Source organism: Cervus canadensis, chromosome 2, assembly GCF_019320065.1.
Source record: "Cervus canadensis isolate Bull #8, Minnesota chromosome 2, ASM1932006v1, whole genome shotgun sequence".
Taxonomy (NCBI): Eukaryota; Metazoa; Chordata; class Mammalia; order Artiodactyla; family Cervidae; genus Cervus; species Cervus canadensis.
The window spans coordinates 16,931,849-16,945,260 of NC_057387.1; the positions used below are offsets into that span (position 1 = coordinate 16,931,849).

Sequence of the window (13,412 nt, forward strand, 5' to 3'; positions counted from 1 at the left end):
CCCAGGTAGCCCGAAGGATCTAAACCATGTATTTGAGGTTATGAAAGTTTTCATTACTTTTTCACTCAAACTCTGCCATAGAAGCAGCAGTGATATTAACAACTGTCGAATGCCATGGGGGTAGGAGAGGCTTCATGCTCAGCATTTTCGATGTTGGAGTATTTACTGGAGCACAGGAACGGGTTTGTTAAGGGCCGCTAAGATCTTCCTGGGGGCAGGTTCTGAGAGCTGGTGGTTAAAGGGGCTGCTCGAGAAATGTGGTGGCACATTTACACTGCCTCACCCACCGGAGTGGTGCTTGCTTGCTTGGTTGCTCAGTTGCTCAGTCCTGTCCAACTCTGCAACCCCGTGGACTGTAGCCCACCAGGCTCCTATGTCCATGGAATTTTCTAGGCAGGAATACTGCAGTGGGTTTCCGTTTCCTACTCCAGTGGTAAGTGGCCTCTAATCCTTTTTATAGAACTAGTTAACGCGGATGTATATGTGTTGTTCTGCCTCTTCAAAGCCAGAAGAAGGCTATGCTATCCTGAAAATCACCCTGGGCTTGAAGTCGAAAACCACGGCTCACGTCCCGGCTCTGCCTTCATTAGCTGAGCTCCCTTGGGAGACTTTCTTAACCTCCCACTCCATCTCTCATCCTGGTAAATGGGGCTGATAATGCCAGGTTCCCTGGTTCTCAACCATCCATCTGTAGATCTGTCAGCTCTGGTCCAAGGTGAATTACTCAGCTGCCTGTGACAAAAATGTGACAGTGATGTAGTAAACAATGGAGTAAATTGTTCACCAAGTTAAATGTGTTCGATTTCAAGGCCTGTCTTTTATTCCAAAATTATGTCCTATCTAGGTCTGTAGTATTAAAATTCCCCTTTTATGAGATGATGGTGAAAAAAGACTGCAGTCATAGTAATTTTTAAAGTTTTTTGGCAAAATAAGGAGTCAGTAGCCATATGTTGGAGTCAGTACCCTATTTTGTTGTTATTGTACTAGTCTCTGAAATCCTAGTCTGATGACCACTGGCTTAGTTCACAGGTTGTTATGAAAACTGAAATAAGACATGCTAAAATGTATCATTTATAAATAGATAAGGGCTACCCAAACATAAGGTGTTATTTTAATCATTACCTAAAACCATAATCCTCTGGTGGGGTGCTATGATGGATACCTTGAGGGTGGAGGCTCGAACTCTGTCAGTTTATTTTCCACCTGCAATAGGTTTTAGCAAGCAAAATAAACCAGCAAATTGCCTCCTTGAAGAAAAGGGAAATCCTTTGCTTTAGATTTTGCCGTTCCAATGAAACAGTTTGCCCAGATTTACTCTTATCTGACTTCCTTTAATTATAATTTTCACTTTTAGAAGTCAAGAACCCAGGGCACCTTTCCTTAGCACTTCTAAATCTTTTCTCCTTAATGGTATTGTTGGCCTGTTTCAATAGCATGGGATTGGAAAGATTTTGTCCTCAATTGTAGTTTCTCTTTTTTCATTATTATAAGAAATTCTGTAACATAGACATTTAAAAAAGAAAGAAAACCAGTCAAACAATCCTAGCATTGCAGGGTGAGGTGTGGAAGGACACAGCTCTGTCTGGTTTTAGTGTGGAAATTACGAATGGGGTAGTCAGGAGGGTCTTCATATATTATGAATGTGTGTCTTGATACATGTCAAGAATTATTGGCTTTCCAGCTTATATCTTTAATTTTATACAAAACAATACCTCAAAACAACTAGTTCTGGATCCATTTATCATCCTTTTTTTGAATTTACCATTTATTTGCTAGTTTTCAATGTCCCCACTGCTAGCCACAGCAAAAAGGATCGAAGTTTCTTAGGAACTGGAACTCCCTGTAGGTAAGACTAGCATGACATGCACTCAGGGATTGAGAATTTCAGATTTCAAGTGATTACCATTGAGCCTATCCACTGGTAGCTATGGAGCTCCCACTCTGTAAGGTCTTTGTTCTGTGTCATGATGGTTCACAGAGGATAAAGACAAAATGGTCCCTGTCCTCCAAAAGCTTTTGATTCTAAAAGGGGGAAACAAGACTAGTAGACATACAGTCCTGAGAGTTGGTGCTCACCACGCACATTCATGTGGGTACATGTGAAAAACATACAAAATTTCAAAGGGACCAATATGGTACAATACAAGTAAGCTTGTAAACTGAGTTGATATATCAATGGGGATAAGACATTAGCAACATGACATTTCATTAAAGCCAGACTTGATCTCCCAGGAATAAATTACATAAATTATTGTTTTGACATGAATTTTAGATTGAACTAGTTGATTAAAAAATATTGGATTTTTCTGGCTCTGTCACCAATAGGATTTATGCATGGACAGTTTACATGATTGTGGTGTTTCCCACCTTCTTCCAGAAGACAATGGGAATGGCTGCCACTCTTCATAGGGCAAAAAATAAATTTAATTGCCATCTGAGTAGTGTTAAAGGCAGTAGTATAACTAGATACATGTGACTGGGATTCTGAACAGCTGGTTTTGAGTCAAGAACCCTTGCCCACTCTCAATTCCCCATTCCCGAAAGGAACTCTTCCCAAAGCCAGAGTCATGGCTAGGGGTGCCACAGCTGCTCTCACCTTTCCACGAGGAGAAAAGCTGCTGTCAGATGCCTGGCCTAACTGGAAGTTTCTGTGGCTCCAAGAGAAGAAACTCTCTCTACTCTTCACCAAAAAATAGATAGCCGAGAGCCTAGGTTGGCACTGTTCACCCCTGCCATCAGTATCTGCCACCAAGTTCTGTCTGGCCAGGCTCCAAACCACAGGGTGGAAGAAAGCTTTCAGATGTCATTTTGTTTACCCTCTTCTAAAGATGACAATCTGACTTAATTTAAGATACCACATTTCATCACTCATCCAAATGTTTAGCAAATATCACTGTCATTAAATGTGATGGGCATATCCTCTGGCGCCATGGACTTCTGATCCTATAACGTAGGGCTTGGCTGGAGAAGCCCAGACCAGCATCTCTAGCATAGGCTCTTGCCCTGGCCTGAGGGCAGTAATGAGTAAACCCCACAACTCTAAAGATGTTCAAGCTGGAGGAACATAGCCAAAGTGGAGGTTTTGACCAGAGTCTTTCAGAGATTACCAGCTTGCACCACAGGTTTGCACTGGACAAATGACCCAGTTTGCACACATCACCCCCATCAGTTCAATCCCATGTCCATTAGTCATCACCATTGCTAGGGGCATTGTATACTATCATGTTTAATGGTATTTTTTTTCTGACAGATGAAATTTTAACTCTATTAAAGCAGCCACATGTTACAGACCCTAAATCCTTTTCACTCTGTGGGACATTAAAACCATCTTAATGGACTTTTCTCACCCTGTGACATGATTTCTTCCCAAAGCACTCTCCCCATTCTTTGGATTTAAAAGATTTGGATTTATTTTAATAAATGAATACAAATATATATGTACACATATATATCACTCTCAATTTGAAAAGCTATTAAGAAAGGTTTCCAGGTTTCAACCTAGACAAGAGAAAACATAAATGAGGAGCACAGGAGTCATAGAACTGTACAGCTCCAATCACAGGCAATGAGTCCCAAAGGGGTGGCAAAAATAACCTAGCAGAAAGAACTGCTGCTAGCTCTCTGATCTTGGACAACTTATTTAAACTCTCAGAGCCTCAGTTTTCTCATGTGATAGAATCAAATTAGTTAAACATTTATCAAGCTTTCATTATGTGCTGGGCTCTGCGACAGGCGTTGGGTAGGTCTCGCAGTATCAAAGTGAATGAAAAAAATGTAACGTCAAAGGTCGGCAACAAAGCAGATATTCAAAAAATATGTTTCCTTCCACTTCCCTTTCAACATACGATCATTGTATACCCCAACACAGTCACAAGTAAGGTTACTACAGGCAATTTCATACATAGGAAAAAATTTGGTGGGGGGGGGGGAGGTAGACACCAATGGATTAGAATATTTTTTCAGCATTTTGCCTCATGAACCTCAGTTCAGCTTGTGGTCTTGACTTAAACCCATGAAACCATGAGTTTCTATTTATGATCAACAGTGATTTCTTATTTGATAGGCAGTTCAAGGCTTATACAGACGCTGTCTCATTTATCCTTTCAGGCAGCTTGTGAAGTGAATGAGAACCCATTTTACAGATGAGAAAGCCAGTGGAAGCAGATTCTTTTAGGCCTCTTTTGTTCCCTGGAGTTGGTGATGGACAGGGAGGCCTGGGGTGCTGCGGTTCATGGGGTCGCAAAGAGTCGGACACGACTGAGCGACAGAACTGAACTGAACTGAACTAGTACTAGTCTGCACAGAGGAAACACTCAAAAGATACTGTTAACCCACTGACCGTTTCAGCCACCCATGAAGGGGAGGTACCCTGAGAGTTAGCAAAAAGAGGTGGATTCCGGATTGCACTGTGGCCGCTCAGCTTTGCCTTCTCCTTCCTGCAGGTAGGTGAATCATGGGGGACTGGAGTTTCCTGGGGAACATCTTGGAGGAGGTTAATGAGCACTCCACGGTCATCGGCCGCGTATGGCTCACGGTGCTTTTCATCTTTCGGATCCTCATCCTCGGCACTGCAGCAGAGTTCGTGTGGGGGGATGAGCAGTCTGACTTCGTGTGCAACACCCAGCAGCCAGGTTGCGAGAACGTCTGCTACGACGAGGCCTTCCCCATCTCCCACATCCGTCTCTGGGTCCTGCAGATCATCTTCGTCTCCACGCCGTCGCTGGTGTACGTGGGGCACGCGGTGCACCACGTCCGCATGGAGGAGAAGCGCAAGGAGCGCGAGGCCGAGGAGCTGAGCCAGCAGTCGCCGGGCAACGGCGGCGAGAGGGCGCCCCTAGCGGCGGACCAGGGCAGCGTCAAGAAGAGCAGCAGCAGCAGCAAAGGCACCAAGAAGTTCCGGCTGGAGGGGACCCTGCTGAGGACCTACGTCTGCCACATCATCTTCAAGACCCTCTTTGAGGTGGGCTTCATCGTGGGCCACTACTTCCTGTATGGTTTCCGGATCCTGCCCCTCTACCGCTGCAGCCGGTGGCCCTGCCCCAACGTGGTGGACTGCTTTGTGTCACGACCCACCGAGAAAACCATCTTCATCCTCTTCATGCTCTCCGTGGCCTCCGTGTCCCTCTTTCTCAATATTCTGGAGCTGAGCCACCTGAGCCTGAAGAAAATCCGATCCGCCTTCAAGAGGCCGGTGGAGCAGCCACTGGGGGAGATTCCTGAAAAGTCCCTCCACTCCATTGCCGTCTCCTCCATCCAGAAGGCCAAGGGCTACCAGCTCCTCGAAGAAGAGAAAATCGTGTCCCATTATTTCCCTTTGACGGAGGTGGGGATGGTGGAGGCCACCCCCCTTTCTGCCAAGCCTTTCAGTCAGTTCGAGGAGAAGGTGGGCCCGGGGCCCCTGGGAGACTTGTCCAGGGCCTACCAGGAGACACTGCCTTCCTACGCTCAGGTGGGCGCCCAGGAGGCAGTCGCGGAGGGGCAGCCGGTAGAGGCGGCCGCGGAACTAGAGGTGGGTGAGAAGAGTCAGGAGGCAGAGAGAGTGAGCACAGAAGGCCAAGAGACCCTGGCCGTGCTGGAAGCGGAGAAAGTGGAGCCCCCCGAAGTGGAGGAGGAGGTTGAGAAAGAAGAGCCGCCGCCTGAGAAGGTATCAAAGCAAGAGCTGACGCCTGAGAAGGCGCCTTCGCTGTGTGCGGAGCTGCCGGGGGAAGACACCAGACCCCTGAGCAGGCTGAGCAAAGCCAGCAGCCGGGCCAGGTCAGACGATCTCACCGTGTGAAGCGGTGCCAAAGAGAGAAAGAAAACGCCTGAGCTAGCTAACACACGGCAAGATGAAACCTAAAGTTGCCGACACGATTTGAGTCTTCTCTCCCTCCCCTCACACCCACCCTGGTTGGACGGGCACCGTGGTAGAACTGTGCATGCCCTACAACCAGGAAACTGCCTTTCCCGGGTACAAAGGCTACCCAGATAAACCCATTGTCCCATCAAAGTTCCCAGTCTCGTGACTGCCCTACCCCTCTCCACAGCCACGGGCAATTCTGCTTTCATCCTCATTTCCCCATAGAAAGCCTTTCAATCAGAACTGATTGCCTCAGAGCTTTTTACCAGCCTTGTGGCAACTTTACAAACTCAGCTGAACTTTACCAACTCAGCACTTCCCTAGCAAACACCGTGTGGCATATATCAGCAGTTCCAAACTTAACCGCCTACAGGATGCAGGCGGTTTAATTGGTGAAGTGGTTTAAATTGGTGAAGTGCACCTGTTCTAATACCATGCGACGGCTGGGGCAGTGAAATTTGGAGAGCAGAGGGCACCTGCTCGTTTTCAGGCAGCGATTACCAGACAGTGTTATCTGGCCATCTGATTTTTCAAGAAAAGCCAGAAATCCAAATGTTCAAGTGAAGTTTTCCACATTTTTAACATTGCCAACCAAATTTTAAATATGCCGTGTGAGCCCCCCCCCCCCGCCCCCAAAAAATGTGCAAGCCAAATTTAACCTGCAGGGCACCGATTTGCAAGTTCAGCTGATACTTGTGAGCCCAGCTTCCCTATGGAGTTGGTCATATTATTTATGGTCTCAACTCATTTCTGTGGCTTCCAAACCTCATTTTACCATTTTGGAGTGTTTGGTTTAAATCATCAGTGCAGGAGATGTCCAGAGTTCTCACTGGCCTTTCTTTTGGGTCACAGTAGCCCTGGGTTCTGATGCAATTACATCCCTTGTATTAGTGGGAATTCTGCACTGGGCACCATCAGAAAAGGAGAACAAGACGCCATACTCTCTCCCTGAACTGAAAAGGTTTTAAAAATCCTGGTTGCCGTTTTCTTCCCTAAAGCAGAAAAGGTCCCTTTCTTTCCTGTCCTCTTACAGCTTCAACACTCAGCCTGAAATCTACACCTCCTTTTATCAGGGACTGGGAACAAACCTAGCTCTGGGCCAGACGATACCTCCTACTGGCTTGTCTTGAGGAGAATCAGCCCTCAGGCCTTGCTCGGGCACAAGATGTGTACCAAAAGAGTCACCAGAGGGCCACCAGGGAAAGCCTGTTACAAACTGGGAACACAGCCAGGGTCCCTGTCTAGTCCCAGGTCAGACTTCTTCCCCGGAAGGGACCTTGAGGCTGAAGGGAAAAGAAGATCTTCTACCCTTTGTGCCCCCAACCAACACTCTGCAAATCTAGAGGCCAATCAGAGGAAATCCTCAGGTATTTCACACACATAATAATTTTATCTAGAGCCAACCAGTTCCCAAAGCAGAGGGAGAAATTGACAACCAAGATGGTTCATCTAAACCAAAGCTATGCTTCTTGGGTTGCAGTACCAAGGCTAAGGTAGGAGAGATAGAAACCAAGTTGACATCACAGGGAACTGGACAGGAGAAACCCAAAGACCCAGAAAAACAGCCTTCATTGTATCCCCCCCCCATCCAGCACCACCCCCCAAAAAGGCAAATCCCTTGTGCTGACCTCTGGTTACCACCTTCCTTTTGAGATATTCATTCTAGATATGCTCTCCAGACCAAAGCCTCCTCAAAAACTATTCCTCCCCTGTGACAGTATTCCCACTCCTTGGTGCTCCATCCTAAAGCAAAATGATCTAAAAATTAAATTCATTCTAAGATACGATTTTTTTTATAATTACTCCAGGGAAAATTTACATTTTAAAAGAGAAAGCCTAAAATGTATTTTACCTAGGTTAACTCAAAGTGACAAACTTTCAATGAAGGAGTATATCAGGCAGTGGACAGTTGAACAGGTGTATTTATCTTGTGGACCTGTGGCTTTCTGGCTACCACCTGAGTCTTCCTTCCCCTTTCCATCAACGCTATTCCAGACAGACCTTCTTCTGGATTGTGAAAGAAATAACAAAATCCCACGCCTGAGAACTGGACATCATCACACTCCTCCACCCCCAGTGGCTGCACTATTGCTCCTACAGTTTTGCTCCTGAAGACCCATTTTAAGAAGATGGGTAAACTCAGAGCCTGAGAATAGCTCGATCACTACCAGAATAAAGTGTCTATCTCAACTAGGACCTAATCCAGAAGAGAAAAGAAAAAAATTGCATCCTCTTCTAAGTGAAAAGTGCTGGTGCTCTTTGGGACCAGCAGCAGATGTGTAGGTGAAGGCTGCTGGTCTCCTTGTCTTCTTGTTTGTTCAGTTGCTCAGTAGTGTCTGACTCTTTGCGACCCCATGGACTGCAGCATGCCAGGCTTCCCTGTTCTTCACAATCTCCCAGAGCTTGCTCAAACTCATGTCCATTGAGTCAGTGATGCCATCCAACCATCTCATCCTCTGTCAACCCCTTCTCCTCCTGCCTTCAATCTCTCCCAGCATCAGGGTCTTTTCTCCTTGTCTTGGCTGAGACCTAAGTGTGTGTGTGTGTATTTCCTTGAGTAAAGTGGCATCCTGCTTCAGAGTCTGTCCCTACCCCACCATCGTGGAAGTTGCCAACGTCCCTCTCAGCCTTCCCAACAAGCAAGGAAGCCTATTTTGGAAGAAACAGACCCAGGCATCAAGGGACCACGAATTTTTTTTTTTCTCTCTCTGCCACTTAGTAGTTGTGTTATTGTCATCTCTTAACCTCTCTGTACCTCAGTTTTCTGTCTGCAAACTAGAGATAGCATTTGCCACCAACCTACCTCCAGGGGTATCAGAAGGATTAATGAGCTGGCTGCCAACTCTAGACCCTGCTGAGTGGTGCCTGACTGATTCCTTGAACAGCAGGGAGACTGAGAAGGACAGGTGGGTAGCTTCTATCTGACCCTGCTGACCTGCCTGACAGTTTTCTGGTGAGAGCTTTTCAGTGTGGACTGGACACTCTAGAGATGTTTTCTCAGAAAAGACTCAAAACAGAATCTTGACCCCATATGTTTGGTAGGAACCTATCTGACCTTGAGACACAGCTGGGGACAGAAGGGCAATTACTTTCTTTCTTTTTTTTTTTTTAAATTTCAATCTTTGTTTTTGTTTTTGTTTTATTAGTTGGAGGCTAATTACTTCACAACATTTCAGTGGGTTTTGTCATACATTGATATGAATCAGCCATAGATTTACACGTATTCCCCATCCCGATCCCCCCTCCCACCTCCCTCTCCACCCGATTCCTCTGGGTCTTCCCAGTGCACCAGGCCGGAGCACTTGTCTCATGCATCCCACCTGGGCTGGTGATCTGTTTCACCATAGATAATATACATGCTGTTCTACCTGGGGAAAGTGTTCTTTTATGCTCCATCTTAAGCTGCCACACAACTGCTGTCAGGTTCCATTCAGAGGCAGCAGTGTGTCTGTGGAGGACCTTACCCAGTACATCTGGATCCCTCAGCATCTATTCTGAGGCAAATAATTATGACTGACTCAGGATTATCACCATCCCTGGGCTCCATTAAGGCCAAGCTTTCAATCCTAATCCTGGTCCTGCCTTTGTTAGACTAAACCTTTACGGTACATGGAACTACCAAAAAAAAGAAGCATTGGACAGCAGGCCATCAAAAGTGCAGCTCTCTCCAGAGGCAAAGGACTAACTGCCCAAAAGCAGTTATAACACCTTCATTAAGTGAGATCTGTGACCAGGAAGGATAGAGTTCCTCAAAGCTCAGTGAGAACGTTTCAAGCTTGGCTCTGGTAATCCCTGGGTCTCATATTTGGGTCATCGTAGAAAGGCCTGTCTGCTTTTCATCATGACTCTGTTACTTGGCACCCACATGAAGCTTGCAACACAGAGTTGGACAAATATTCCTGAAGGTCAGTGCAACCTGGGGATCAGATTTTCCCACAAGGAACACTGAAAGTCAAATCAGAAGTGTGGGCTGTACCTCTCTGACTCTGGGAACCCCAAGATGTCATTTACCCGCTCCATATTACAATTTTCCTTAGGTAAATTGTGGGTAATAAGTTCTGCCCCCTCCTCCATGAGATAGAGCCAGTAAATTGATATGCAAGAAATACTAGGAGCATACTAACAGAAATAAGTGGGGTTTTTTAATTCACTTATTTGGAAATGAAAGCGGGGATGGTCATAAGTCTTTATTCTAAAATGTTGACTGAAGAAATAACAGTCACCACTTCCAAATGCTGCAGATTGTTAACTAAGCAACTGGTTAAAAGTGAGCCAATGAGTAAAAATGAAAGAAGAAAATGAGGGTGATGGGGGGGTCAATTTTTCTGTAGTTTTGAATTCCTGAGAATTATAGCGCAAAAAAGAACATCTTTGATCATGCATGAAATTCATTGCTGAAAGTGGTGCTGAAGGATTCAGCTCACTAGGGCCCCTGTGGAGAGATGTACCAGCCCTGGGAATCAAAAGAGCTGCATATAGCAGCTCTTAGTCCAAGCCATGAGGAAGGCCTGGAGTGAGATGTATGGACAGCTGCTTTTCCTGAGTTCCTAAGGAGGGTCCCTGAGGCAGCTCGGGTACCACTCAGACAGCACCTCCCACCCACCCCCAACTCCTTCTCACTCCTTTCCCTAACCTTGAGTTACCCCCGACCATGTGCATTGTGTGCAAATGATCACACAATCCAAGGTAGCAAAGTGTAGATGAAAAACATTTGCCTGGTTGGATGGAAACTCTTCTAAGCATAAATATTACGTGTAAAGCGAAGGAAGTATGTACCTAGAAGTGATAGTGAAATAGGCAGGGAGACTGTCCCTTCTTGTAATTATTGTGTTATAACTAAATATGTAATTGGGGGAGAAAGAAAAAGGACATAAAATTCTAGGTTCAATAGTTAAATAACAGGAAAGATTTTTATGAAAGACAAGTCATCTCCACTATCCTAGACATTGTTGCTCCCAAAGTCTGGAGAGAGTGGTACTCAATACGACCAATGAGGGAGCAGTGGGATACATTGCAGTCTCCAGCCAAGGCATTCTGGAAGTTCTCCAGAACAAAGGATATTCTGGAAGAATCCATAGTCACCTGGAGAGAAAAGCAGATAGTTTCACTGCCTTTTTCTGCAAATTTCCATCTATGAAACAGGATTAGTAAAGACTCAGCTAAGAAACATATTCAAAACAAACTTCCTAGGGAAAACCTCTGGCAAAGGCATTACTGGGATTGTGTCCTGAATTCTCCAACCTTCCACATCTTTATGTTGGGCTAATAGTCACATGTTAGACGGTTACAAAACAATAAAACTAACTTGACTTTTCACTGTCTTTGTGTTTTCTTTTGCCCTGTCAGCCATGCTACCCTGTCAACAGACTTCAGTTTCTGGTGTTCTTCCTTAGAAATTAAGCGGTTGAGGAACAAGAGCGCTGGGGAAAAGGGAGGGAGGCAGTGCTAAGTTTGTAAATGTGTAACAACCAGCTCTTTTCCAGGGTAAAGAGGCCCTGGTTTGTAGTGTTTGTCAATTTCCTTGGTGTAAATTCTCCCACCATCTCCAATTTCAACTCACCAACATAATGCCACTGAACATAAAGATGAGATGTATAATAGCACAATATTATAAATATTTCTGTCATGCAATAGATATAAATAATATCAAGAGCATAAATAATAGCAAAATAATTAAGAAGTGATAAGCTTTGAGTATTACCTTTGTATCATTTTTAAACTCATGTAATTTAATTGTCAGTAATGACTGTACTTAGAACTGGTGCACAAAATTCCAAGAAATTTAGCAAATGATTCTTACAAACCAGTACAAGTAGCTCCAGCACACCACTAGGTGGAATGGAGGAGAATCTGATTCAGAAAGACCATGAACACCCTCTTTATTAGTCGAAGGTTGGTCAGTCTGTCCCCTCCCTCACTGTACACAAATCTCAGGAAAAATAAAAGTATATTTCTTTGACCATTTGGGAAGAGACAAAAGAATAGGATTTGTTCACTCTTATGTCGTTGAGAACTATAGGAAGAAGTAAAGTTATTCATTACAGATAAAAATACATCAAATAAAATTAGCCAAAATATTCTGCCTGCGATTTATCACGTCACTTCTCTGCCTAAAATCCTTCAGTGACTCAATTGCTTACCCCAGATTCTAAATTCCTTAACATGACTTACAAAGCCTTTGTAAGTGACTACAACCCACTTAGAGAAGACCTCTGTTTTTACTTGCCCAGAATCTATTCTCCCTTCTGCTCTAATAACATCTCTATTGGGATTTATGCTTCCTCAATTGGACATAATCTTGGTGGGATTCTTAGTAACATTTTTTTTTCTGGTTACAGCTCAGAGTTTTATTCAGCAAACCAAAGATAGTACACCCTTGAGGCAGGAGGGCAAACCGACCCCAAAGGAGAGCCCTCAATCCATCATGGGTCAAGTTTTGTTTGTTTGAACTCAAATGGGCCAACCATACACTCTCTCCCTGGAATGTGAAACTTGAGTGTAGTAACAGAGACTGAAACAGTAGTTGGGATTCATTTATCTTGACAGAACCCCTTGAAGAGATTCACCGTTAGTTCCTGCTTACCTAGATTTCTGGCAAATGCTTAGTTCCTCTTTTTACAGATCATGGTTCATCAACCTTTCTTCAGTTTGCTAAGCTACTCCAGAGTTCCTTTTTTTTTTTTTTAATTTAATGTTGCCAAAATTATTCCTGTTGCTTACAAGCTTCTGACTGGTAGGTACACCACATCCTAGCCTCATCTCCCACATTTCTAGCCTCATTTCTAACCTCTTCTCCCACATCCATCCACTCATGCATATGCCCCAGTCTTACAGAGCCATTGGCTAGTCCCCAGTATGGACAAGCCTGACATTTAGCGATGAAGGAATTTCATAGTATTTCAGGACACTGCCCTGTCCAGCCTTTTTTCTGTAATCAGCTCCTTCTCATTCTTCAAGATTCAACTCAATTGTCTCCTTCTCTATGAAATTTCACAAAATTCCCTATACAAAGTGAGTTGCTCCCTCCTTTTTGATCCCTTAATATTTGTGTACACTTGATCATAGCACTTATCAAAAGTGATTTCAAAAAGAGACTTCATATTATTATATAATCTCTGAATATTCAGTACTTAGCACAGTGACTGGAACATAGTAACATCTGGGGGATGAATGAATACTACTCCCAGGGAAGAAAAGAAATAATTGGCCAAGTATGCCCCAGCACCAGAGCAGGCTGACACTATAAGGAATGTATCTGAGGAAGAACTTCCCTGAAGGTCCCAGGAATTCCAGGTTTAAGGCACTGGGCTTGTTTTATCATAATTACAGGAAAAAAGAGAAATTTTTGGACGAATTGCTGGCTGTCATCACCCAGAGCAGCCTTAGAAGCCATATGTCGACAATGGCAGTCAGTCTTCAAATGACTGTAGACTAGAGGATCACTACCACCCCCACCAACACCTCTTCCAATTCCCATGAATTGGACTTTTGGATTTCACATGAAACAAAAAATAAACTTGTGTTGTATTAATTCTCTGAGATCTCAAGTTTATCTGTTATCAGGCCTAGCAGT

General features: G+C 44.5%; 1 protein-coding gene across 1 annotated transcript; it reads left to right on the plus strand.

Moving 5' to 3' along the window:
- The first annotated feature begins 4,453 nt into the window (after positions 1-4,453).
- Positions 4,454-5,977, plus strand: GJA8 (gap junction protein alpha 8). Its single transcript, XM_043446477.1, has one exon. The coding sequence runs from the start codon at positions 4,454-4,456 to the stop codon at positions 5,774-5,776; it is 1,323 nt and encodes a 440-aa protein (XP_043302412.1). The 3' UTR covers positions 5,777-5,977.
- Positions 5,978-13,412: the final 7,435 nt, after the last annotated feature.